At 39.1% G+C, this 27,612-nt stretch overlaps 1 protein-coding gene across 2 annotated transcripts in view; it reads left to right on the top strand.

The window, feature by feature from the left end:
- The window catches only part of smarcd3a (SWI/SNF related, matrix associated, actin dependent regulator of chromatin, subfamily d, member 3a), a 496,564-nt gene that overhangs the window by 462,312 nt on the left and 6,640 nt on the right, over positions 1-27,612 (top strand). For both annotated transcript variants that reach the window (XM_039753231.1, XM_039753232.1), the window contains exons 11-12: positions 18,588-18,710; positions 20,327-20,428. In XM_039753231.1, coding sequence (XP_039609165.1) covers positions 18,588-18,710; positions 20,327-20,428 — 225 coding nt within the window. The remainder of the gene's footprint in view (positions 1-18,587; positions 18,711-20,326; positions 20,429-27,612) is intronic.

The following is a 27,612-nucleotide window of genomic DNA, read 5'->3' as shown; positions in this document are numbered from 1 at the left end:
GAGGCATTTGAATTGAAATGGGAGATCAGAGGGTATAACGGTGATGTGAGGAATACATTCAGAGTGTGGCACTCTGCTGTTTTTTTGTGTAGCTGCCTTCACACAGCTTCTCCGCTGCTTTATAAACGAACGCCATATAAGGCCGTCGTTTCTCCTTGCTTCGCGGTTCTGTACTGTTTTATTGTTCATTTATTATGACTGCTATAGTTATTGTGTAGCTATTTGAGACTTACTTTACTGTTCAGGTACCCATTTCCTTTATTTAATCCGTGGCTTGTGCGCTATTTTTTGTTCGTTTATTACGATTATAGATATTTATTGATTCCCTTCTTTAGCTGATTGCCTGCTCATATAAGGCGCTCCGCTGGTTTTTTGTGAAGCAGCCTTTACACAGCTTCTCTGCTGTTTTATAAACGAACGACATATAAGGCCATCCTTTTTCCTTGCTTCGCCAAGGAAGCTGCCTTTTTATTTAATCCACGGGTTCTCCGCTGCTTTATTGTTCATTTATTACAATTGTTATAGTTCTCTTTATATAGCACATTGTCAGTTCAGCACTCCGGTTGTAATATGACGAAGCTGCGCGAGCTCACTCTTGAGAATGCAACGTATAGTTGTCCAGGAGAAAAGCAATCTTGCCTGAAATCAATGGCAACCTTTTGTAGGTTCTATCCCTGAGACTTATTACTTGTCATCGCGAAGCAGAGCCTTACTGGAAATTGGAGGCATCTGAATTGAAATGGGAGATCAGAGGCTATAACGGGGATGCGAGGAATACATTGAGTGTGGAAAAACTCTAGAGACAGCGTGTGTATTAACTTGTGGATTTTTCTGTGAGTATTTGGTGCCAGCGTAACAAAGTTGCTTCCGCAAGACCGCGTTAGCTGTGGAGCTCATCTTGGAGCATATTCTTTTCCTACCTTGTCAGTTGTGTAATGCGTTTTTTGAACAGGTTTGATGCATGGAAGTGATCACTCGTACTGCGTTCAGTTAGTTCACGTGAGCTGCTTTCTTGTGTGATGTTGCGATGTCCACGGCTTTATTTAATGTTAGCTAAGACCCGGCACTTAAAAGTTTCTCGCTGCAATCCGTTTCTAATATAACGAAACTGTGTTCTGAGTAAGTGAGTGAGTGAGTGAGTCAGTGAGGACTTTGCCTTTTATTAGTATAGATTACACCATAGAATGCACAGTGTAATAGTTGACTAATGTAAAAACACCCAGGCTTCCTGCTCAGCTGCATGCGCAGACTCGCTCGCTCACTCTCAGCTGTACCCACTCTCTCTCTCTCCCTCTCTCCAGCATGTGAGCCCGCGCTCGCTCTCTCTCTCTCTCTCTCTCTGCAACATTGCAGCAGTTCGCGCTATAGCCTTGCAAACCGATCGCTGTATGAACACTTTTTTTTAATGAGTTTTAAGCACCGGGGGAAAAAAGGAACATTTGAACAAATTCGAACTTTATTTAAAAACCAACCACAAGCAACCAAGAAAGTAACATTGCAGGAGTTTGCACTATAGCCTTGCAACCGATCGCTGTATAAACTCTTTTTGTTAATGAGTTTTAAGCACAGGGGAAAAAAACAATGAACATTTGAAAAAAGTGAAAAGTAACACTGCAACAATTCACACTACGAACCGAAAAACGAACATTTGAAAAATCCGTAATACAAAAACCATAAACCACCAAGAAAACTAACCTTGCATGAGTCGAGTTCTGTCATTAAGTGAGGAGGAACTGGGTGGAGAGGAGGTTACAGTTTTGAGGGAGAGTCTGGCTCCGCGATGGAGGGATATTTTTCTTCAGGTGTTTTCTCTTTTGTGATTTCTTGGGTTTCTGCTGTTTTTAGCTGTTTAGCTGGGGGGAGCGAAAGCCGAATGCAGCCATTCCAAAAACAAAGTCCTTGTGGCCCAACCCTTCGTGTTTGCCCTCCACATTACTGGCAGTCTGTCTTTGTTTACATTGTGCTGCTTGAAAGCACGAGGGTTCTCAAATTGGTAAATGAGTAAACTGGTAAACAGTTTTTCCACCTCTTCCAGCACTTGAGGCCTCTGCCTGGTTAACGCTGTAACTCCTTTTGCAACATCAGCTGCTTTAATAGATTCTTTCTGATTTAGAATAGTCAAAATCGTATGTTTTGACTTCTTGTACTCGGCGGCAAGATCAGCAACACGAACGCCATGCTCATACTTTTCAATAATTTCTTTCTTTACTTCGATTTCAATTTTCTGCAAAACTTTCTTCTCACCACTCTTCACTTGCTTAGAAGCCATGGTTATCTGCAAAAGCACACAAAATACTGTGGAGCACAAAGAGATCACAAGTAAACCACGCACATCTGACTGAGAACAATGAACAGGGAGTGGCTCAACACATGCTTAAATACTGTAATCAGCGCGTATGAACCGGAAGGGAAATGAAACAGACCACAAAGAGTTCACAGCGAAAGCATGCAAGCACGCACGTCTGACAGAGAACAATGCAACACGTGCGGAAATCATCAGCACGCACAAACCGAAAGGGAAACTGGCTTGTTCGTATACCGAGTGTGTGGTCGTGAACCAAAGCAAAAGTTTGCCGAACTTTTTGGTCGTAAACCGAGTTGTACGTGTTCCGAGATATTCGTGAACCGAGGTTCCACTGTATAGGGAGCATTTTCAACATTTTTAAAAGGTAATGCTACAGTTGTGCCTGTTGTAATAACTAATAATAAAAATCTCAGATGATATATATATTTTTCCAGACGGTTTTAATGTGATTTGCAGTTTATCTATATATCAGGTTTGTCTCCTTGATCAACATTTATGTTCTGTTGAAAGAGGTTGTCAGTGTTTTTTTATTATTCAACCTGGTTTTAAAAAATATGCATAATTCTCCCTCTGGAAGAATCCATTGTTTCCAAAAATCTTTCCAACTGTTTATAGAGTAAGTTGCTTCTGAAGGAATTCAGCCTACTACAGAATAATCTACAGCAGGGGTGCCCAATACATCGATCGCGATCGACCAGTAGATCGGAAAGGTAGTGCAGGTAGATCATGTTGATGCAGTTAATGCTATGAAATGAAAAATGCAACATCTGTCCTCAAAGCTGCAGCGCCTTGATTTGGGGAACATCCAAAACCTCTCATCAGAGCTGGAGACGCAATGGAAGGCATGTGTGCAACATGACAGCATACGCTACACAGAGCAGATTGAAAATTGCCTGTCAGACTTTGACAGACGGTTTCAAGACTTAGCTTTACTTGAGCCAATCGCTACATTTAAGTGCTATCCACTTAGGGAAGATGTTGAGGGTGATTCACCCGCATCAAAAATTGCAACACTGTTTCAACTAAAACTCCTCTACAGTGGAGGATGAGGTTTTGACACTACAGGATGACATTCAGCTGAAGTATGGGGCTCATGGACATATTTGGAACTTACTCACAGAGGAAAAGTACCCAAACATGAAGAAATGTGCTACCTCCTTGACTGCATTATTCAGCTCTACTTATTTATGCGTATCATCCTTTTCCCACATGAAGATTATTAAATCCAAATACTGTAGTGACCATAAATTGTTATTGTGCCATAAGGGTTATTCAGTTATGCAAGGTAAGACAAGATATTTTATGTATAAAGTATACTCAGTGTGTGTATATATATATCTACATATATATATACATGTATATATATATATATATATATATAGATAGATAGATAGATAGATACTTTATTAATCCCAAGGGGAAATTCACATAATCCAGCAGCAGTATACTGATACAAAGAAACAATAATAAATTAAATAAAATTAAAAATTAAAAAATTAAAATAAAATTAATGTTCGCATTCACTCCCCCGGGTGGAATTGAAGAGTCGCATAGTGTGGGGGAGGAACGATCTCTTCAGTCTGTCAATATATATATATGTCTACATATTGTATATATATATATATACATATCTATATATATATATATATATATACAGTAGAGTCCCGCTAATCCGAACTAATTGGGACCGAACCCTGTTCAGATTAGCGAAAATTCGGATTAGACGTAGTTTTGTCATTTAATGCCATATATTGACTTTATGAGGCGTATTAAGCGTCTGATGTGTCAAGAATTAAAGGTAAGAAATTACGTATTCTAGTACACTGCTATTTAAACTGCACTGTAGTGTGACTGTGATCGGAGGTAAAATCGATATGACGGGCGATGCGTGAGTAGTAGCGGAAGGGCAGTGACCTAGACCTACGCATTCCTCTTGATTTCCGTTCCCAAACTATGAGTCACTGAGTCAGTGTGCCACCTGCTACTGCTGAGTGATGTGTTTTGTGCAATGTTATTGTTCGTGTGCGCGCACTTGCCCTGTGTTTTGTGAGTCCTTGTGAGTGGTGTGTAGTGTGGTTTCTTTACATTCTGTGCTTGTCCCTGCTGTTAATCATCATGGCAAGCAAACGTAAACATAACTCGTGTACATTAAAAGAAAAACTGGAAGTGTTGAAAAGACTTGACAAAGGTGAAAGTGCCACTCAGTTATCGAAGGAATTTGGTGTCGGGAAAGCAACAATTTCCGATTGAAAAAGAACAGAGGTAAAATTGAGCAATTTTGCGCTACCACAAGTGAAAAAACGATTGAAAAACGTAGCAAGACGACAGTGTCTTCTTACGAAAAATTGGACGAAGCACTTTTCTTATGGTTTACACAAGAAAGACAGAAAGGAATCCCTATCACTGGCCCTCTAATTCAAAAAAAGGCGCTTCAATTGAACAAGCTCATGGACGGTGACGTATCATTTACGGCTAGTTATGGTTTCTTAGACCGATGGAAGAAAAGACACGGAATCAGGCAGCTTACAATAACTGGGGAGAAATTGTCAGCGGACAACGAAGCGGCTGTTGAATACCTTGAGGAGTTCAAATGCATCATTTCTTCCTACTCGCCCAGCAAGTTTACAACGCAGATGAGACAGGACTTAACTTTAAAGCATTGCCTACCAAAAGTCTTGCATCACAAGAGGAACGATCTGCACCAGGATTTAAAATGGATAAACAGCGCCTAACTGTGTTGGCCTGCAGCAATGCTTCTGCCACAAATAAGCTTCCACTAATGGTTATTGGCAAATCGGCAAAACCACGCTGTTTTAAGACCATGAACATTAACTCTCTCCCTGTTTTTTACAGAAATCAAAAGAAAGCTTGGATGGATCGTGCCTTGTTCCAAGAATGGTTTTACAAGCAATTTGTGCCAAAAGTAAAGGCATTTAACAAAGAAAATGGATTGCCTCCTCGTGCTTTGTTACTTATAGACAATGCTCCGTCACATCCAGAAGAAATGCAAGTTGTTTGCGATGATATCAAGGCTATTTTTCTCCCACCAAATGTCACATCGATTTTGCAGCCAATGGACCAAGGGGTTTTGCAGGCTTTGAAACAGAATTATAGAAAAATGCTTCTTCGTAGCCTACTTGAAGATAATGAAGAGCTAACAATTTTGGATAAACTCAAGAAAATGAACATCAAAGATGTTATTTACTGGGTTGCTGAAGCTTGGGAAAACACACGCAAGGAATCCTTACAGAAGTCTTGGAAAAATCTCTGCCCTGAGCTAGAGTTTGTCCAAACAGTTTCCCCCCCCCGACAAAAGAAAATTGCGAACTTCTTCAATTGGTGAAAAGAATGCCAGGTTGTGAAAATGCAGAAGAAGAGTGCGTGGAAGAGTGGACGGCCGTTGACGACTGTGGCCATGAAGAATACACAGATGATGACATTGTGGCAGCTGTGCAGGGAACGTCAGCTGATCTCGACGCAGATGACAGTGAGGAGGAAGGGGACGCGCCGACTGATTTTGTTCTACACACTGCCGCAGCCAGTGCCCTTAATCTCGCTTTGCGCTACATTGAGCAACACGCCGATGCAACCCCAACAGATGTTATGTTTATGCAGCGTTGGTGAAACATTGCTTCTTCAAGCCGTTTTAGTTCGTTGCGTCAGACGAAGATCACTGACTTTATCTCTTAGATAATGGTTTGCTTTTTACGTTTTGTGTAAATGCTGTACAGAACATGGATTCTACATATGTGAGTAAATTCAAACTTGTTTCAATTTGAAGTAAGGCTGTATTTTTAGTTAGACAGCGAAATTGAAAAATTACAAGTTTCTTAAATGTACATTAAATGTACGACATAACTTGAAAAAACTTGTTTTCTTTACTTTTCCCAGTTCAGAAATTTTATAAAAATTACTGTATTTTTTCTCCTAGTCCTGTTCGGATTAGGCGGATTTTCGGATTAGCGGGGTTCGGATTAGCGGGACTCTACTGTATATATATATATATATATATATATATATATATATATATATATATATATATATATATATATATATGTATGTATAATTTATGGGTATAGGTAATATATATGTATCATTTTTAATGTAGGTAGATCATTTCAACCTGGTCATTTTAAAAGTAGCTCGCAAGCCGAAAACAATGTGGGCACCCCGATCTACAGACTTTCTCTTTTTGTCTTTCTGTTTTGGTGCACACCAATATGAAGCTCCTCTTGAATGCTTTAGATTACTGAAGATAAATTACTTTAGTGCCAACCCGCACAAATTGTAGACAATGGTTAATCTAGCTCCTTCAAATCATTTTTCTGGTTTTGCTTGGTTTACATAGTTTTGTGAAGTGATGAACATTTTATTTTCAGCATCAAAATGTATGCTTCTTATTGCTGGGTACATATTCTTTGTTTGGAATGGTGTACTGGGTGCTAAAAGATTAAATTTTAACTTTGTAGGCCTCTCTGCCTTTTTAATTGCTGGTGAATTGGTGCAGTTGATTTTTGGCTATACCCTGACTACACAGGGACTTGGCAAGACCAACCCCAAATCTGAGGTGGCTGAATTGAATAAACAAATTGAGTCCAGTCTTCAGATTGCCTAATGACTACCAGACTACATACATGGTTGTCCAAAGTGTGCAAGCTTTACATTTTTTTAAATAGGTAAAGCTGTATTTATTGCCAAAAAGAGAATCTAAACTCGCCATATTACAGGACACATGGTACAGTGGAATCCATTGTACTGTATATGGACTGGCCGTCCTGTGAAAGCCTTCAGAATTCAGGTCACTGGGTCTGTAATCCTTTCACTGCGTTGCAGGGAAGTGCTGCTGTTTGGATGCTACAGCTTCAGGCTGGAAGAAAGCTGCGATGCCGCGGTCTGAAGGCCTACGTTACTACATGGAGGCTGCTGACAGGGATCAGAAGAGATGCTGAGTAGCTGTGGCTCTTGGCTTTAGAAAGCTCAGCTGAACAGCTGTTTAATTCAGTCTGGTGGTGAGTGTTCGCGGCTGAAGTACTTCTTTAGAGTGTTTTGCTCTGTCACACTTTCTTGCTTACTTACTTTAATTCGGCTGTTTTCTCGGCCGATTGTCTGGGTGTAGCAGAAGGTCGGTTTACCCTCTGCTTTTGCTCCTGGTCAGCTGCTTGCTCAGTTGTCAACTGCCTGATTTCATAAATCTGTAGTTGAGACTTTCATCCAAATTTACTTTGATATTTCTTTTGGAAACACATTTATTCTTGTTACTAATGCTTCTTCCAGTATCAGTTCTTCTGGTTTCTTCTTACATTTGCCTCACGTTCCTATACATGCAGTAGCACATATAGTACCTATTTATTGTTGACTATGTCAAAAGTTAAAGGTATGTATTTACAGGCATTTTGCATTTGTAAATTTATCTAGTCCTTCTCAACTGTACTTGGCCTTCATTTTCTGCTATCTTTGCTATTCATGTTAATACTATATACACTCACCTAAAGGATTATTAGGAACACCTGTTCAATTTCTCATTAATGCAATTATCTAATCAACAAATCACATGGCAGTTGCTTCAATGCATTTAGGGGTGTGGTCCTGGTCAAGACAATCTCCTGAACTCCAAACTGAATGTCAGAATGGGAAAGAAAGGTGATTTAAGCAATTTTGAGCGTGGCATGGTTGTTGGTGCCAGACGGGCCGGTCTGAGTATTTCACAATCTGCTCAGTTACTGGGATTTTCACGCACAACCATTTCTAGGGTTTACAAAGAATGGTGTGAAAAGGGAAAAACATCCAGTATGCGGCAGTCCCGTGGGCAAAAATTCCTTGTTGATGCTAGAGGTCAGAGGAGAATGGGCCGACTGATTCACGCTGATAGAAGAGCAACTTTGACTGAAATAACCACTCGTTACAACCGAGGTATGCAGCAAAGCATTTGTGAAGCCACAACACGCACAACCTTGAGGCGGATGGGCTACAACAACAGAAGACCCCACTGGGTACCACTCATCTCCACTACAAATAGGAAAAAGAGGCTACAATTTGCACGAGCTCACCAAATTTGGGCAGTTGAAGACTGGAAAAATGTTGCCTGGTCTGATGAGTCTCGATTTCTGTTGAGACATTCAAATGGTAGAGTCAGAATTTGGCGTAAACAGAATGAGAACATGGATCCATCATGCCTTGTTACCACTGTGCAGGCTGGTGGTGGTGGTGTAATGGTGTGGGGGATGTTTTCTTGGCACACTTTAGGCCCCGTAGTGCCAATTGGGCATCGTTTAAATGCCACGGGCTACCTGAGCATTGTTTCTGACCATGTCCATCCCTTCATGACCACCATGTACCCATCCTCTGATGGCAATTGGTTTCTTGGACATGACAATGAGTTCACTGTACTAAAATGGCCCCCACAGTCACCAGATCTCAACCCAGTAGAGCATCTTTGGGATGTGGTGGAATGGGAGCTTCGTGCCCTGGATGTGCATCCCACAAATCTCCATCAACTGCAAGATGCTATCCTATCAATATGGGCCAACATTTCTAAAGAATGCTTTCAGCACCTTGTTGAATCAATGCCACGTAGAATTAAGGCAGTTCTGAAAGCGAAAGGGGGTCAAACACCATATTAGTATGGTGTTCCTAATAATCCTTTAGGTGAGTGTAAGTGTTGAAGTAAATTTGAATATGAATAATAAATGGAAATCAAAATGTCTTATTTTGTATCAGATGTTATTTTGTTAGTTTGTTTTGTTTTTGAGGAGGCATGATGGCACAATGGGTAGCACTGCTGCTTCACAGATCCAGTGTCCTGAGTTAGAATCATGTACTTTATTGTTGCACATGTGGTGTTTGCACATGCTCAAGTTTAAATTAAGAGCTGAAAAATGAGCTACTCCATTGTAATATACATTTGCATCTATGGATTTTTACTAGGAACCCTCCCCTTTTTATTATACTGTATTTACAGATTATATTAACATGCATATCTGCTTACTTTGAGCAGGGATGCCAAACACACCACAAAATTTTTTTCATATACATTTACATCAACAAATTTTAAAGGCCTCGAAAACATTGTACAGACAGTTGTGCTGCATTTCATTTACATTAGAAGTTGGATGTCAGAGCTGGGAATGTCCCAAGTTGAACACATTCCAGTAAAGCATTCAGAAAACCGATATGAATGTGTTGCCTTTGTTGTTCCTGCTACATCGGAATGAATGATATTGATAACAATGCATTATGTGGTATTTTGTGTATCCAAACATAGCAGTTGGACAGTACTTTGTGTACAAGTGATTAATAAAGAAATAGAAGTGCTAATAAACAATACAAGTGATTTATAGGGACACAAATAGACAGAAGTGCTAAAAACAGTATATTATTACAGCTTTCACTAAAGTTCACAGTGTATATCACCATTTTGAATTGACATCATGATCTGAAGTTGGACAACCTTAGAGTTGATAGACCAACCCTGAGGTTCTGAGTTCGAAAACCATCTTATGGGGCTCATACTCAAATGTCCAGTTATTCCTACTGATTTCCCATTTTAATGAAAAAGAATAATTTTTCCTGTAAAACTGTTTTTTGCAGTGACCATTGACAAAAGCCAAGTCACTAGGAAAAGTAGAAATTGACCTAATGCATACATGTTTTACTCATGGCCAATTGTGTACTTAAGAGTAGAATACCTGAAGCCTGTGAAAAAACTTGTAATCCGGGGCCAACTTAAATTCCTTCACACCTCTCCATTAGCGTCTTTTGTTTTGCAAATGTATCGATCAACACAAGCAACAAGCAGCCTGCTATCCCATTCCCCCAACCGCTGCAGCTCAACCCGAGAAAAAAGTTCTCCCAGCTCAAGTCTGTTTATCTGGGTGTGAGGTGCCAGGAGTTGTATAGGGTAAATAGTATATTGTTATATGGAACACATGCATTTCCTGTGTGTTCCGTGTCTAAAATGATCTATGTAAATGTAGGATGTAGGACAAACTCACTAACTGGAAGAAGTTCCATTTCTCTGGGCACAACTCCTCCACAATCTCTTGCACACATTGCTTAATAAACTCGCCTTCAGTGAAGGGCTTACCTCACGCAGCAACAAGTTACGATACTTGGTAGCCAGCTCTTACCGCTGTCACATTTTCTTCATGTATTCTTTTAAATAGGGTTTGCTATCCTGAAAGTGATATTTTTAGTTGTTCAAGTTTTTTGCTCCATCCACCTCTTGTGTGTTCTGAAAACGTTTGCCTCATGCTTCATCTTGTAATGCCTTTTGATGTTGTATTGTTTAAATACTTCTTGGCAGATCAGACAAATTACTTTTTCTTTCCAGGGAACACAAAAATTATTCTTCTGAACTTTTTTCTTAAAATTTCCAAACCTGCGCATTGATTTTTCTTTTCTTTGACATAATGGAATCATGGCATTGTGCGCTAGACCTATTGTATCAGTGCAAATAAGCTATATTAGCTAGGTTCAGCAGTTCAAGGAGGTGTTCAAGTGTAATTCATATTTTACAGTAATAATGACTTCAAGTGAACTTCGCAATGAAGGGAAAGAAAACTGTAGTAATTGATGATACGCTATTGCGGAGAAAAGCAAGGAAGTAATGACATAAGTGCAGGCCAATAAAAAAATCTTTTAAATCCACGGTTGGCCCGCGAGCCATAGTTTGCCGATCCCTGATTTATACCATTAATATTAAATTTGATTGGAGTATTTCACAATATATATGGATTCTGAACTAAGTTCAATAAAAGTGCACTATTCCCAGTAAATTTCCTTGCATACCATACCAATCCAGGTCACTTTTCATTGATTTTATCAGAACAGTTTAAATACCTGAGAATTATTATTATTACAAGGAAACAAAGATCTCTTTAAACACAATTTTGGTAATGTGCTGTAAAACTTTGGAAAAAGTGTTAACAGGTGGCCCTCCCTTCATCTTCCTTTAGTTGGTTGAATGAATATTGTTAAAATTAATATCATGTATTGTTCTCAGAGAATCCCTACATATATATTGTATATCAACAAATTATTCTTTAAGAAGTTAGACTCAGTTGTAACAGTTTCTCTGGATTTCGAAACTTCCATGCGTTTAATAGGCAGCTCTGCAGATATAGGGCTAAAGGAATCATAGCAAAACCTAATTTTCTTTTCTTTGATTGTGCTACAAATAGTTATACAATAAAAAAATTACGGGGTCCATGAAACTATCCATACTTATCTACTCTTAGAAGGGAAGTCTGTTCACAGGTGTATGTGCTTCGATACATGGTAATAAAACAATGTGATATTGTTTTCAGAGTAGTAAGATTGTCACTTGAAAGTTCCTTGTAAAATGTAATCAGACCATATTCTAAATCTTTGTATGCTTTGTACTCTGGTCCAGCCAACACAAATCAACCCTGTTTACCAACAATCCAGTGATTCACCATTTACTAAAGATGTGGAACAAATGTAGAACATATTTTAAGGAACATAAGGACCTATCTGCTGCCCCTGTACAAGATAATCACCTGTTTCAGTCTTAATTTACCTATGAAGTATTTAGTCTATGGAAATTGCAAAATATACCGTTCACATTCCTCTTTCCTCGTCCAAGAGAGCATTGCCCACTGCCTCTTGACTCTGACTCAATCTAAGTGAGACAGCGGGCTTTCTTTTAAACTAGACCCAGGAACTGCTTCCGGTCTCCTGTCCGGGTCATCTTGAGCCTTTTCCGTGTCTATGTGGAAACCAGGATAGCCTTTCCCTGGGTGCGCATTCTGGTGGTCCCCGAAGACCCCAATGGGGCTGCGTTTCTGGACTCTTATCTCCCATGCCCCCCTATGGGTGTCTTCAACTGGTCCAAACTTGATGAACACGGCCACCTGTTGTGTGGAGGAATTAACTACTGGTGAGGCAGTTCAAATTTGCAAAACTGTCTTAAGTCAGCATCACATTACTCAACTTCTAGTCGAAGGGAATGTCAGACTTGCCAAAAACAGTTGCTGATCTTGTTTCCTGAGTATGTCAGATTATACAACTAGGAATCGCAGGGGATGGCAGATTATGTGATTTCATTATGACTTCCCAGCACAGGTTTGATTTCCAGAGTATTCAGAACTCGATAATAACTTGTTGACTGACCGCAATAATGCTGTACACATGCTTTCCAAGTGTGGCAAGTTTAGCTCCAATCTCATGCCTTTTATTTTTCTTTTTTACATTCTATCACTGAGATATATAAGAAAGACCACCCTGTTTTTTGTTTGCAGTGTTTAAAACATGTACTTCCTGATTAGTTGCTGCTGCATTGCATGTATTGTTCTTCCAGGCATGCACTCAGTGCTTGTTCGCTCTCATATACACAGAGCCCACCCATACGACTTAAGTAAGGCAAGTCACAATCTGGTCAGACGGAGTTACTGGGGTTCTCAAACTAAATGACTGGTAGTCACAGAAATGCACAGTGACTGCCCAGTTATGTAAATGAAGAGAAAAATTCTGTAGTGTGACAGGGCCTTTAACCAAAATTGAGGTTAAAAAGTGACTTCACTCTTGGTTTAGTGCTGGGACAGCTGTTGCTTTTAGTTTATACCGTATAAACCAATGTGATAAAAGTCTAAATAAAAAGCTGATTAAGTTTGCAGATGGCATTAAACTAGGTGTAATGGTAAGTTATTACAGGAGAGCCCAGCCAGAATTAAAATTTGAGCAAATATGTTTCAGAGCAAGTTTAGTAGAAACAAATGTAAAGTCCACATATTAGACATAACTACATAGTGTATGCTTTCGGTCTGAAGTACATAATTAATGAGTGCAACTTCATTCAGGCAAGGTACAAATGTGTTTAAGAAAACCAATAGGAAAATATGTTTTAAAATGTAAAACCTGCCAACCAAATTTAAGAAAGTGCAAGATTTGTGACGTCCCTAAGTAGAAGGAGGGAACTAATTAAGCACATGGAGGGTTAATCGATAAAATAGACCCAATTAAGAGAGGACATAGAATTCATTCCAAGGCAAACATAATGGTTTGATGAATGAAAGCTTGTTACTATAAGTCAACAGTAAAATGCCTTTTGGAAAGGTGTAGGAGAATACACAGAAATTAATTATCGGGTTGGGTATTGATTTCATGAATTGATTCAATTCTAATTCACAAAGTCCCAAATTGATTTGAGATCCAATTCGATCTGATTCAATATTGATTTTCGCTGGGGTTATTGTATTTTGAGAACTAATTTTAAATTGTACAAGGAACACTATACTCTGGTACATTGTTGAAATGTGTTAAGAATTGACCCCAAAGCAGCTGTATTAATGAACTTTTTATTTTACATGGAATTGACTATATATTAAATAAAATAAATACAGTGAAATGGTTAAGGTACAAACTAACAACAGTCAGAAACTAAAAAAATTCTCTTCTTTGAAAATAGTGCAACAAAACAGGTTTTGTAAACAGTCTTGTAAAACCTTTCGAGTAGACACTGTATGCTGTAAAGTCTATGACACTAAGCCCCTTGGTGCCTACTATCTCACTTCTTTGGGACTATAACATTTTTCTGAAAAGGGCTGATCTACATTGTGTGGAGTGGGCAGCTCTATTGTGCAGTAACAATGTTACCAGTGGTTGAGAAAACCCTCTGAGAAAGCCACACTGGTCCCTGGGATACAAAGATACCACTTTGTTTGACAAGCCAATAGAGGATACTTACAAACATTCACCCTCCATCAGGTCAGTGGATTTTCAGAGAGTGGAACAGATTGTACTTTCCTGTATCTGTTCACTTCTTCCTGTGCCTTTTCAGCTGGAGTTTTCAGTGATAATGTAGCTTTTGGTGTGTAGGATGGCCCAAGGAGAACCATTGATGCAGATGCAGAAGATTCTTTTGACCTCTTTGGTGGAGTAGGGGCATCATCCACTTCGAAAGGTCCAAGGGAATTGTCTTCTTGCTGTACGTTCACAGTTTCCTCAGCTCTATTACTATCGGATTCTTACTGTTGAAAATACTGAGGAATAAACTTAATTGGAAAATCAATTGTTTAGTATTGCTAACACAAAGGGAAAAAAGACTAGATTAGAATTTATATTCAAATGTACAGGAGCAATCAGTTATTTCTATTCTTCTATAACTTACAATAGATGTCTCCATTTGCTCTGGCCCAACAGTTTCAGTCATCAGTCTAGAGAATATCTCATCACAAGCCTCATCAGAGAAGAAAGGAAGGGCCTTGAAGTGAGAATCTAATCCTGATGCTACATATAGCTTGTGCTTAAGATCCACATATCTTATAGAGATATATTTCACATCCCCATATTTAAATCCCTTTAAAATTATAAAAACTATTATATAATTATTGGATTAGATGTGTGTGGGTAGCTTAAGAGCTTTCACCATATCTTCTGCAACTGTTACCTCAACCTCTGTTAGAGTGCAGAGATCACTTTTGTTCCTGCACACTTCAGGGGACAACAGAACTTCTGAGACTGCTGGTTGCTTCTCTAGCATATCCAGCACGCTGTTCCATTGGGTCACCATGTTGATTACTAGCTTATTTGCCAGCAGTTGCAGCATCCTCTGCTTCTTTTTCAGCTTGTTCCTTGCCATAGTGCTACAATGGGAAAAAAATGATGCAATGCTTCTCACTTAGCCATGCAGTGGCTGGTATTTTGAGAGTCTTGAGAGCTGCTTGGGAGGCTAAAGTGTGAGAAACATCCAAAGTGTTTCATATATTCTGGTCATGAACTAACCATCAGTTATTTGAGTTGGCTCAGACAAATGAAGTGCCTGCTGGACAGACCTGGAAGACCCAAATGAGTAGTGGGGGTGTGAGGAGAATGACTAGTAAATGTTTCTGATCAGAATGAGTTCAACTCCTGCTTCCCAGAAAAGGTTCCCCTGTATCTCAGGAGATGTCAGGGTCTCAGGGCTCGAATGGACCAAGTTTAAGTCCTCAATAGTGAATGCAAGTGCAGTTGGTTATGGCCAAAAAAAACCCTAGGACCTATTGGTGCACTTCAGTTTTAAAATAATCTGCCAGGTTGAAGAAAAGTGGTCTTTCATGCAGTGTTAGTAGGAGAGTCTCCAGATTTGACTGAGACATATTCACATGCCATATAGTTGGAAGCTTACAGTCAGTGTGTGGGTGAAGTTTGTTGAAGCCATGGAGACTGACTTTTAGACAGCCTATGAGAATTCTGAGTTGAAATTCCACAACCTCCTCACCAGCTTACAATTTTACAAGTACTGGTAGCCAAAATAAGGTTCAGCACATGGTTACTGAAGTTGCTCTAGAGAAGGAAAAGAGATCTGCCTTTAGAAAAAACCTTTGGACAAAACCTTTGCTTTTCTAGATCAAGAGGAGCCAGTTGAGGTGGTCTAGTGTGTAGTTAGACTGCCTCATTTAGGAGGTTAATAAGACAGAGACTCCTTAGAGTAGACACACTAAATAGATAATGTGTCTTAACTGCCCATGAAACATGCAGGAAGTTGTAGGGGATAGAAAACACTATTCAGCTTATCTCACTGTGTTAGTAACATGGAATTTGCCTATTAGGTGAAGTGATAAGTCTAATTTGGCCCCATGTGAATGTATGTTTGAGCAGGCCCACCCAGTGATTTAGTGGCACTGTGTCCAGGGTTGGTCCCTGCATTGTGCCTAGTGCTATCAGAATAGGTTTTGTATTGAATTAAGCAGGTTTAAGAATATTATGTCTGTATTTTCTTTCTTTGCTATTCTGATAGTATGTCAACCAATCAGCATTTTTAAAATCTGAATTAAGTAGTTAGGATTGCCACTTGATAATGACCATTTAGGAATGCAGCTGTCCTAAAGCTGATTAAACAAGCCAAGTGAATTCATGGAAAAATTGGTAATGTGTTTTAGTCTGAAACACATTTCTTTAAATCTTAGAACTAGAATTTATTTATTTGTATAAAATCTATTTTCATTTTGTGAATTAATAAATATTGACCATAGGAGAGGACAAACAAGTTCTACTTAACCCAAGGAGACATAGAAATACCAAAAAAGTACAAAGCTCAGAAAATTATTTTTGAATTAAGCAAAACTCTTATGTGTCCCCTGTAGATGTGAATTTTGCTGAGTAAGGAGGCACTCGCTCTGTTTCTCTCTCTCTCTCTCTCTCTCTCTTAGCAGCAGGCAGGCACGTCTGACCGAGAACAATGCAACACGTGCGGAAATAATCGGCGCACACAAACCGAAAGGGAAACTGGCTTGTTCGTATACCGAGTGTGTGGTTGTGAACCGAAGCAAAAGTTTGGCGAACTTTTTGGTCGTGAACCAAGGTTCCACTGTACATTATAAAAACCTAACATAAAAAAATGTTTCCACTCAAGCAGAGGGGAGCCAAGTGATTGTGATTTTGTTTTTAGAGATTGTGGAAAGCATACCCCCGGACACAGACAGACAGACAGCAGAATGTCTAAAACACACTCCTTTATTTCTCATAAGCACCACAATGCCTTCCTCCAACAACTCTCTTCTCTCTCTCTCTCTTTCTCTTCTTCTTCTGACCTCCACTCCCCTCCTCACATGCTCCATCTCCTTCCTCCCAACTCCGGCTCCTCTACTGGAGGAAGGCGGCCCCTTTTATAATGACCTGGATGAGCTCCAGGTGCTCCACCTGACGACACTTCCTGGTGTGACAGAAGTGTCAGGAGAGCACCTGGAAGCACTCCGGGTGCCCCTGGGATTTCTTCCGGCAGCACTTCCTGGTGTGGCAGAAGTGCCACCATCCAGGATTTCATAACCGTCCAGGCGCCCCCGGTGGTGGCCACGTCCTGCCATAGGGGTGAGCGTCCCAGCTCCGTTCCTGTGGCCCCCAAGCAGACCCGGGCGGCTGCCCTCTCGTGGTCAAGGGGAGCTATCGTCCATCTCGGAAACCGTCCAGGCGTCCCGGCAGGGTCAAATGTAAGACTTCATTCACAATGGTAATATAAAATCTGTCCACCTTAACAAAAGTTTCAGTATCTGTGTATCTGTCCAGTTGCTATGTCTGTGTCATTCCAAAATGTGGCACCTCATAAACGTTTTTAGTAACAAAATGCATTGCATTTGTCATTGCAGTAGATGGACCATCACAAACATTATCACTACTTATTCTATGTTAATTAATGTTGACTTATATTTATTTTTTATTGTGTCTTCTATTTTTCTATTCATTTTGTAAAGCACTTTGAGCTACATTTTTTGTATGAATATGTGCTATATAAATAAATGTTGATTGATTGATTGACTACTTTTATATAATCCCATACGAAATGGTACATAACAGAGACGTGTGCATGCATGGTGCACTGCAAACGATAATGCTGAGGTCTACATCGATTACTTAGATTTGAACCTATCCTAAACACATAGCATAGCTAGTGACATATTATTCTGAGGCCTGCTTACACTGATAAAGAGTTGTGGGGGATCACAGCTTATCTATTGGGTGCCAGTCCATCACAGCATCCACTGAGTCATACACCCACGCCCGCCCACACTCACACACAACCAGTGTGAGATTACCTGTTCACTTAACCTGCACATCTTTAGTGATATGAATGGCAGACCCCATGCAGACACAGAGAGAATATGCAAATTCCCCAAAACTTTCAGGATAGAAAATATTTAGTGTACAAGTCTTAAAGTAGTTCTTAGTTTTGTGTTTACACAAGTGAAAATTAACAAATGTTTTAGCTTCAGTGTGCAATTTGGAAAAAATCCTCTACCCACACAGATGAATATCTCAAAACTGTTATTCTGAGCAGAAGTAAAAACATCTACCAATGATTCCACCTAAGCCTTTATCCTGCACAGTCACAGCTTCAGGTTACTACACGGATTATTATAGTGGTTTAGCCCTAATATTGAATCATTAAGAATGCCTCATTTCTTAAAAAGAAATAAAAGGTCGCAGAGATTCAGATTTCCATGCATTATAGAAATGAACAATCTGTGACTCATGAATACTGGAATTTGCTTTTTAAACTGGCATTAATGAAGGCAAAAAAATAAAAATGGCAATTCACCATTTACAGCAACTTGAGACCATTGCAACATAATATAAGTAATATAAAAGGAAAGTTTAAAATACAATATTTTGGCTCTGCTTATTTTACGTATTGCATAGCTAGAATTAAATTGGTAACTTTATACAATGTTCCCTGATAGTAAAATCTTCATACATTTTCTTAATTATTACTCTTTTTCTTTTTTTTTGTGGTCTACTGCCAAGATTCAATTGGAAATAATTCTGCATCTTTACCATTTTTATTTGCTAGATCCATGAGACAATTGAATCCATCAATCAGCTGAAGATCCAGAGAGATTTCATGTTAAGCTTCTCTAAGGACCCTAAAGGATACATTCAGGACTGGCTGCAGTCTCAGAGCAGAGACCTTAAGGTGAAAAGTACTGAATTGTTCAGGTTATTCTTTTATACCTGGCTGACAGCTTTTTCCAGGGTGTCTTTTAACCGTAATATTTATTATAGTTGTTTACATGTACTGTATATTTTTAGAGTTGTAGCACAGGCAGGCTAAGTGACTTGCTGAACATCACATAATGAGTCAGATGCAGATTGGCCCACAAACAACTGAGTTACGATTCTATTATGAAGTCTTGGCATAACAATAGCCAAAAATATATATATTCCAAATCAGGGGATTCTTGCCTCAGACAAGGTCATCATTTATTACTCAATGATCAGAAAGAATTTTCTGAAAGCACCTGAAATATCTCCAACCCTTTTAGACAGATGAGACAATAGTTGAACAATTTGGATGACATGTATGGCATAAAAATTATTTCACAGTAAGATGCTGTGGGGATGCGTTTCTGACTTTAGGGCCTGAAGTTGTAGCCATAACTGAAGGAACCTTTTGTTAATGCTCTTTATATTAACGAGAACTAAACCTAATGCAAATTGTGGTGCTGGATAATTTTGTACATTCCATAAATAATGCAAGAAAAGCAATGTTGTTTTGTCCACTCAAGTGCCCTTTATCTAATTTTAGATTTTAGACAAAAACCTTAAAACAAATACTAAAAATTTGCAATAACTAGGAAAATCGGGAAGGAAGCAAATATTTTATCACATCCCCATAAAACCCACCAAGAAATAGCTGTAGGAGTGATGATTTTCTGCTATCTTTAAGAAAATACCCTTAAAGGTAAAATTTCTGGTGAATTTTATGAAGGAAGGGGCTGAAATAAAAGAAATACTGAAGTCACACCTTTTTTGGTGTTTTTTTTCTTTTTCAATTAACCTTCATAACCTGCTCCTACTAGAGAAAGCAATGAATCAGTAAATTAAACTAAGAGTGAGAATACTTTTTCTATTCTCAGTGTGTTCTTTTTATGGTGAAAAAAATGCAAACCTTCCTTTTGACCTGAATTTTAAGAATTACATAAATTAGAAGAAATACTGCAAATGGAAGACCAAATAAAAATGTTTATATCCAACTGTCCTTTTTACAAACCTACTTACTGAAATTAAAGATTGTGTTAGGACAAAAGCCTGTGCCACAACATTGGGGACATGGTAGGAACCAATCTACGAGAGGCCAGCAGAGCCTTCCAGTGCACAGTTTTACTGGGCCAGCACAGAGTCCCTCTTTAACTTAACACATAGGCAGGCATGGAGCTGTAGTGGCTAAGGTGATGGACTTTAAACCTTACGTCACCTGAATCAATTCCCACCTCTGACACACTGTGTGGACACAAGCAAGTCACTTAAGCTGTTAATAGTTTTAACGTATGCTAATCTAATTCACACTTGGAAAAAGGTATCACACAACAATAAAAATAATATCATTACAGTAAGAAGGAAAGGAAAACTAAAGAAAAACTCCTACAGATAGATATGGGGTGGAGGATAAATATTTATAAAAGTGTATGTTTATTTAGTTCATGTTTTGAATTTTGACATACTCCTTAAAGGGAATCATATTCACAAAAACCCTGATGTTAATCTTGCATTTTTACTAACTGGTCTTTCACTTCTTTTACTTTACTTCAGGTAATGACAGATGTGGTGGGAAACCCTGAGGAGGAGAGGCGAGCTGCTTTCTACTATGAGCCATGGTCCCAGGAGGCTGTTAGTCGATACTTTTACTGCAAGGTATTCTGAATTTCTTTACTAGATACCCAATATAGAATCCATTTGCGACTTACTTGGACGACGTCCACACTAGTACATTTTCATTTAAATTATAATCTATATATTTATAATGCAAAGTTCACTGACTTTCCCACACATCAACAAAAACGCCATTTCCCATTTAGTTAATAAAAAACCTGAAATTTAGCAGGATCTAGGATCTAGGGCTATAGATATCCTCTAGTAAAGGACATTTTCATACATCAATATTTAGGGATAAAACCGGAATAGAAAAACGAAATACCTCAAAAGCACTTTGACTGGTTTCATTGAAACTTGGTGACATTATAGAAAAAAGAAAATGAGCCAACACAATTTTTTTATTTGCCAGTATTTGTTGGTATTAAAACTGTAGTGAGTTGGTTATTCTTAAGTAGAGCATCTTTATTTGTCTCTGCTGTGATTGCACAGAGAAATATTGCATGCAATTTATTGAAATGTATGTTTCAAGCAGAAGGGCACCACTGTACAAGCTTAGGCTGTAATCACGTAGAGAAATGGGGTTGGCGGCTAGTGGAGAAGAGCAGATGCCTTACACAAGAAAAATAGATGAGGTTGTGAGTTGCATAGAAAATGAGAGGTGAACTGAGCCAGGAAAAGTTGGGCAAACCTCAAAGAAGACATACTTAGCAAGTGGCCTCCTTGGGTACAAGCAGTACTCTCAATTCTGTTGCCGATTGCCAACAAAGAGACTACCATTACCATCAGCCTGTGTATTGCCGCATCAGTGTTTACAGTTTAAGAGCTTTGCCAAGGCAGCATGTCTTCAAAGATAGCGACCACTGCATTTTTTTCTCTCTGTTGGATCACAGCATTTACCTTTACAGTCCTTCTTTTTGTCTCATCTTGGATTGTGTTTAAATTTGTTGCATTTACAAAAGACACTTTCGCTCATCACTAGCAGAGTATAACTGCTGTGGGACGGGGAAAAAGCACATCTACAATTTCAATCTGCAAATGGCATTTGTAATTGGAGATACCTTATTATGTAGCATTATGTGAGAGCATGCAGATATGGCAGTGGAATCAGGTAGGACACTTAACATATGCCTTTGAGGGAAATAACCACGCTAGTGCATTATATATAGTTGTAAGGGCCAGTTTGTACTTCACACTCAGAACACGTACAAGCATGGCTGCCTCGCATTCCCAGCCTTCATTTGACGCATTCTCTGAGCACGATCTCATAAATTAACATGCAGATGAGCGATTTGCAGTACCAGCAAAAAACTTGGGGGTCGCAGTGTGTTAAGTTGGAACATGACATCAGAGTCTCTGTTTACTATTAACATGTGACAGCAAGCTGCTTACAGGATCCTATAGGATTAATTTGCATGCTTTCGTGTTTGATGAATGGTTTGATGCGGTGAAGCAAATCATCAAAGTTAAATGCAGATATACAAATGTACTGTATTTGTGGTGCTTTTATTTATCTAATACTCACATACGCAATACAAGCATCACATATTTATTCCCATCGTAAGGACTTTTTTTTTTTTTGCACCTTCGCAACAGCGTCAGAATGTTTTTGAGCCACAGAGAAAAAAAATTAGAGACACAGTGGGAAAAAGAAGGTCAATTTTGTGATTAAAGTGGAAAATTCGACTTTGATCTCATAGTTTGTCATTAAAGTAGAATGTCATAAAAGTCATCCTAAAATGTGTCTTGCTTGCATGGCCTTAGTGAATTATATATATAGGTAAATCACTGCAATGACCGAAATTACATCCACAAACACATGTATCTGGACTCCGACTGACACTTACTAACGCTCTCGGTTGTTTGTGGATACACGTGACCGCATTCGGGTTGTAATGCAAGATGTTGGTTGTAAATCAAAACAAAAATTTTTATTTTAAACTTCCCAATAATTGGTTATAAATTTTATTAATAAAATCAACAATTAAAATACTTTTTTGAATAAATTCTTTATTTAATTTAAAGTACCGGCATGCAAAGTTACTCCTTTATCTGAAAGATGGCGCTGTGGTTTCAACATTAATTACTTCCGCATTCATCGGCAAAACCGGCATTGCGCTGGAAATCTTGAATCTGAAACAATACTCGTTGTATAAGCCGACCCCCAAACTCCAAGCCAAAAATCTAGGATGAAATTCTCGGCTTATATTCCGGAATCTACAGTAAATAAGGGGGCATTTTAAATGTTTTGTTAATGCCTTGGATTCTTCAAAATGCAGCCATTTTTCTAAACAGCTTGTTTGTGTAGATCATCTGTTCTAAGGTATAGTGCTTCTGGATCTGTCTTACCTTTGCCTGCCCTCCACTTTTCATCCTGTAGATGACAAACTCACATTGTGGCTCCATACAGCTTTGTTTGAGCCAAGTTGGACCACCAGGCACTCACTAGTGATCATCACCCCTAGATTGCATTCGAGAAGTGGGTCCAGTTGTCTGTATTCCAGATAAAGAACTGTCTTGGCAACAATGCCAGAGCAACCTTTGTGAACAGAAATTATTCAGAGAACAGTGCCTTCTGTGCATCATTAGTTGGAGGGTCTCAGTATAAACAGAACTAAAGAACTAAGGTGTCCAATGCAGCAGTGGTTAAAGTGAAGGCCTGAGAGTATTTTTTAGTGGCCTCAAAGATAATGATAATAATAATAATACATTTTATTTATATGGCACCTTTCCCATGCTCAAGGCACTTCACAGAATTTAAGAAAGAATGGCAGGATATACAGTATATAGCAGGGGTCTTCAACTAAAATCTATCGAGATCCAGTCAGAGAAAATTTCTTGAAGCAAAGGTCCGGTCCGTCTGAAGATCATGTTGTCTAACTATTTAGTATCATGTCTATTTAAGTAGCCTAGTAGTTGTATCAACATCTGCATGTAATTAATACTAGACTTTCAAATCAAATTAGTTTAGTACAATTCATAATCCTTTTGACAATATTTATTTTCAAACACAGAACTGAACATTTATGTATGACTGCAAATATGTACTTTTTTGTTCTGTCAGTGTATAATTTCTTCTTTAATTTAATAAACAAAAGTAGGGCTGCACTTCAAAATAAGACAAAAATAAATTATGAAAACTGTGCATGCTTAAATAAAGTGCTAAACTTCAGAAGAATACAAAAGGAATGGAGAAAAAGCTTAACATTTCCCCTTTTCTGTTTCACATTTTGACTCAAGTCTCAACCAATTTCACAGATAACAAATCTCAACACATCTTAACAATGTAACAGGTTTAAATGCCCATTTTCTTCCTCTCTTATATTCATTGCCACACTTTTTTGCTCAGTGAGAGAATTGAGCTCTAGCTTGTCCTGCCAGGGTTTTAAACCTGGGCTTGAATGGAGTCAGAGCCATTCTCATAGACATGTGGAGGTGTTCATTGTTGAGCCTGGAACGATATTTAGTTTTTATTATGTTCATTGTGGAGAAAGCTGCCTCACAGTTGTGTGTGGAGCCAAACATAGTCAATATGTACAAGGCTACCTTCCTCAGAACTGGGAAAGCTGTCTCAGGGACCATTTGGAGCCAGAAAGTGGAAGGATCAATTCTTCCACACTGCTCTTTCAGAGCCACATCTGCTTGGAGATCAACCAGTTGCATCTGAAGAGGCCCAGCATTTACCCATTTAAAGTGCTCCGTGACTTCCTTTGAGAACCTCCTGACATCTGTGATGAGAAATGGGCTCTGAATGAACATGGTGAGCTGCTGTCCAAAGCAGAAGTGGTCAAAACGGTTGCTGAAGTTAACAATCAGCTTATTAATAAAGTTAACAAAAGAAGACACATCTCTCTGCCCCTGCACCTGTTCCTGCACTGCTGGGAAATGTTCACAGTCCCTGGTGGACTGGTCATATTGGCCTCTGAGACTAATGATTTTTTGTGATCTCACTTCAGATTTGAGTGGGTATGTTCGTTCAAAATCTTTATGCTTCGTCTCATAATGTCGTTTCACATTGGCACTTTTTACAAGTGCCACGGTTTCTGAACATATGAGACACACAGGTTTAGTGTTTCCAGTGGGAAGTATGAACAGAAATGAGTTTGTCCATTCTGGATTAAATACCCTATTTTCGCTGTCCACTTTCCTTCTTTTAGAGAGCGCCATTTGCTCCGTATATTTCTGTCCCTTTCGCCGTGTCACTCGTCTCTTCTTTATCCAGCACAGTCTCACAGTATCTCTCAGTAGTCTTTATTTTTATCGCTACATTTCTTTCGAACGTTTCGGTTCCTGACCTTGCCTGACACACGTTTCACTGTCTTTCTTCTTTTCGACCGTATCCTCTGTTTGCGTACATGGATTCGTAAAACAACGTTCACCGACTAGAATCCGCAGACTTGATTGGATGAGAGGTATCACGTGAAATGGCTTAGCGCGTATACTGTGTATTTCCTCACCATTACCGTAAAGATTACAAAAGCTGCGCCGGGTAAAAATAGAAGCGCCCCATCATGTTTAAATGATAACCTTTTGTTTTGGCTGTAACTCAAGGTCCGTATGAGACAGCTTTGCGGTCCGGATGCGGACCGAGGTCCGCCTGTTAGTGACCTCTGGTATATAGCATTGTACAAACCAAATAAATAAATAAAGAAGAGTAAGATAGTAAATTCAGAGAAAGCCTAACAGACAACAGAATTGATGTCTAGCACACACACATACAGGTTACATGAGCATCTTGACAGAGAGGTAAACTGAGAGAAGGGGAATGAAGTCAAGTAGAGCTAAAAGCCATCCTGAACAGATGAGTTTTGAGTTGTTTTTTAAAAAAATTCATGGGAGTCAGCTGACCTGATTAATTTCGGTTGGTCATTCCACAGTCTGGGCGCTATACAGCTGAAGGCCCTGTCACCCATGAAGTGTAGATTAGTGTGGAGCACAACAAGATTGCCAGAATCAGAGGACGTTAGTGAGCGGGCAGGCACATAGTGATGGAGAAGGTCACTGATGTAGTTTGGCACAAGGTTATTTAAGGTTTTGTAGGTTATTAGTAGGATTTTCTATTCGATTCTGTAAGACACAGGGAGCCAGTGAAGGTGGAGCAGGATGGGTGTTATGTGCTCGCTGCTGCTGGTTCGAGTAAGGACTCTTGCAGCCGAGTTTTGAATAAGCTGGAGCTGTGATATAAGATTAGAAGGGGCACCTGCCAACAGCGAGTTACAATAATCTATGCGGGATGTAATAAAAGCATAAGACAAGTTTCTTAGCATTAGAAAAGGAGAGGAAAGAGTGAACACTGGATATATTACGGAGGTGAAAGTAAGAAAGTTTCTTAATGTGATTTATGTGGGCGGTATAAGAAAGGGAGGAATCAAAAATGACACCAAGATTCTTTGCAGTAGAGGCAGGTCTGATGAGATCACCGCCAAGATTGATTGGGAAGGAGCTCATTTTATTAAGCTGCACTTTAGTCCCAATTTGCAGGAGTTCAGTTTTGTTACAATTTAATTTTTAAAGAGTTCTGCTCCATTCAGGTTTTAATTTCACTAAGGCAGGTTGTGAGCTGAGAAAGCTCTGAGGAAGTTCCACTTTTAACATTGAAGTAGAGTTGAGTATCATCTGCATAAAAATGATAGCCCAGTCCATAGCTATGAATAATATGGCCAAGGGGAAGCATATAAATACAGAAGAGAAGAGGGTCGAGGACAGAGGACAGGAACTCCTTGTGTGACTGGCGCCGAGCTGGATCTGCTGTTGCCAAGACTAACAAACCCTTGCCTATCAGTCAGATAGGACTTGAACCACTGGAGGGCAGTGCCAGAGATACCCAGCATGTTCTCCATTCTGGACAGTAGAATGTCATGTCTGACAGTGTCAAATGCTGCACTGAGGTCTAACAGAATTGATATGTTCTGGATGCTGTAGGCAGGATATAACCCTAACCCACAGCTGTTCACATTTAACTTGGGGAAATATTACCTCAACTGGGGATATCATTGTAGAGGCCAAAGGGATCATGTTGAGGAACTTGGAACGTAATGGATATGTTACTGGCAATGTATGAAAGGCAGGCATTGTATAGAATGCTTGGGCAATATATAGAATGCCTGCCATTTTTGGGCAAAGTATGAAATATCCAAATTATTTAAATATTATATATACTTTCCCTAGGCATTCTTTGTAATACCTAGGCATTATATAGAATGACAATTGCTATTCAGTGCTACAAAGTATTAAAAGAGAGTCATGAAAAGTCTTTAATTGAAAAGACATATATGAAAATGAAAGAAATACAAAATAAAGTATAGGACTTTCTTATTGAGGAAAACAAGGGAAAATAAAATATGAACCTATTTGTTGCCACGTGACATTAGAAACGTCATTAGCGGGAGTATTTTATACTTTGCCGGATTGTCTTTTGGCATTGCATAGAATGCCTAGGAAATGTGTGAACTACTAATCGTTTCATACTTTGCCGTCCAATTTTTGGCATTCTATACAATGCCTGCCTTTCATAAATTACCGGTAAGTGATACACCATCAGGGGAGAAAACAAAAATGGAAGCTATGTTTGGATTGGATGCATTTCTGTGACTGATACTCCTGCAGTGATTAAAAGGCAAGATGGAATTTCTGAAAACATTTGACATACTGGGCCAGTGGTCCCTGTTTTTGAAGTGGTGTACAGGAATGTGTGCTCAGTTATCGTTAGCCAATAATTGTTCCATTGTTTCCACAGGCTGTTCAGAATCGGCACTATTCAAACGTTCAGGTGGTTCAAACTGTCATATCTACTTGTGTCTGTAGAGCCAGAGAGATGTTTATAATCGTGTGCCTCGTAGCATCTCAAGGAAGGTGCTTGAAGAGTATGGGGTTCAAAGGGTGCTCACTCAATATGTACCATTTTTTGGTGTATCTGTTTTTAAGAAGTCTAAAGTGGGTATAACAATGTCATGGGTGTACATTGTCTGCTCTTTGTGATTTTCACAGACAGGACACAAAAAAGCTCATGAAGCTTGGTTAACCCCCGAGTACTGCATCTGTTCTGCTTGAGGATGAGGGTATCCTGTTACATTTATCAGATTGTTATCTCTAGCAGAACAGTGTTGACCCGGATGAGGAAAAGTCTGAGCATAATTGAAAGACTGAATATAAAGATGTGTGCTTTGGTGACTTCGTCTTTTAATACTCTGTTCTCTTTTGTAATTATTCCACATGCAATATAATAT

Source organism: Polypterus senegalus, chromosome 5 (assembly GCF_016835505.1).
Source record: "Polypterus senegalus isolate Bchr_013 chromosome 5, ASM1683550v1, whole genome shotgun sequence".
NCBI classification, from domain to species: domain Eukaryota; kingdom Metazoa; phylum Chordata; class Cladistia; order Polypteriformes; family Polypteridae; genus Polypterus; species Polypterus senegalus.
Note: the sequence above shows the minus strand (reverse complement) of the source record. Positions and strands in the feature narration are given on the sequence as shown.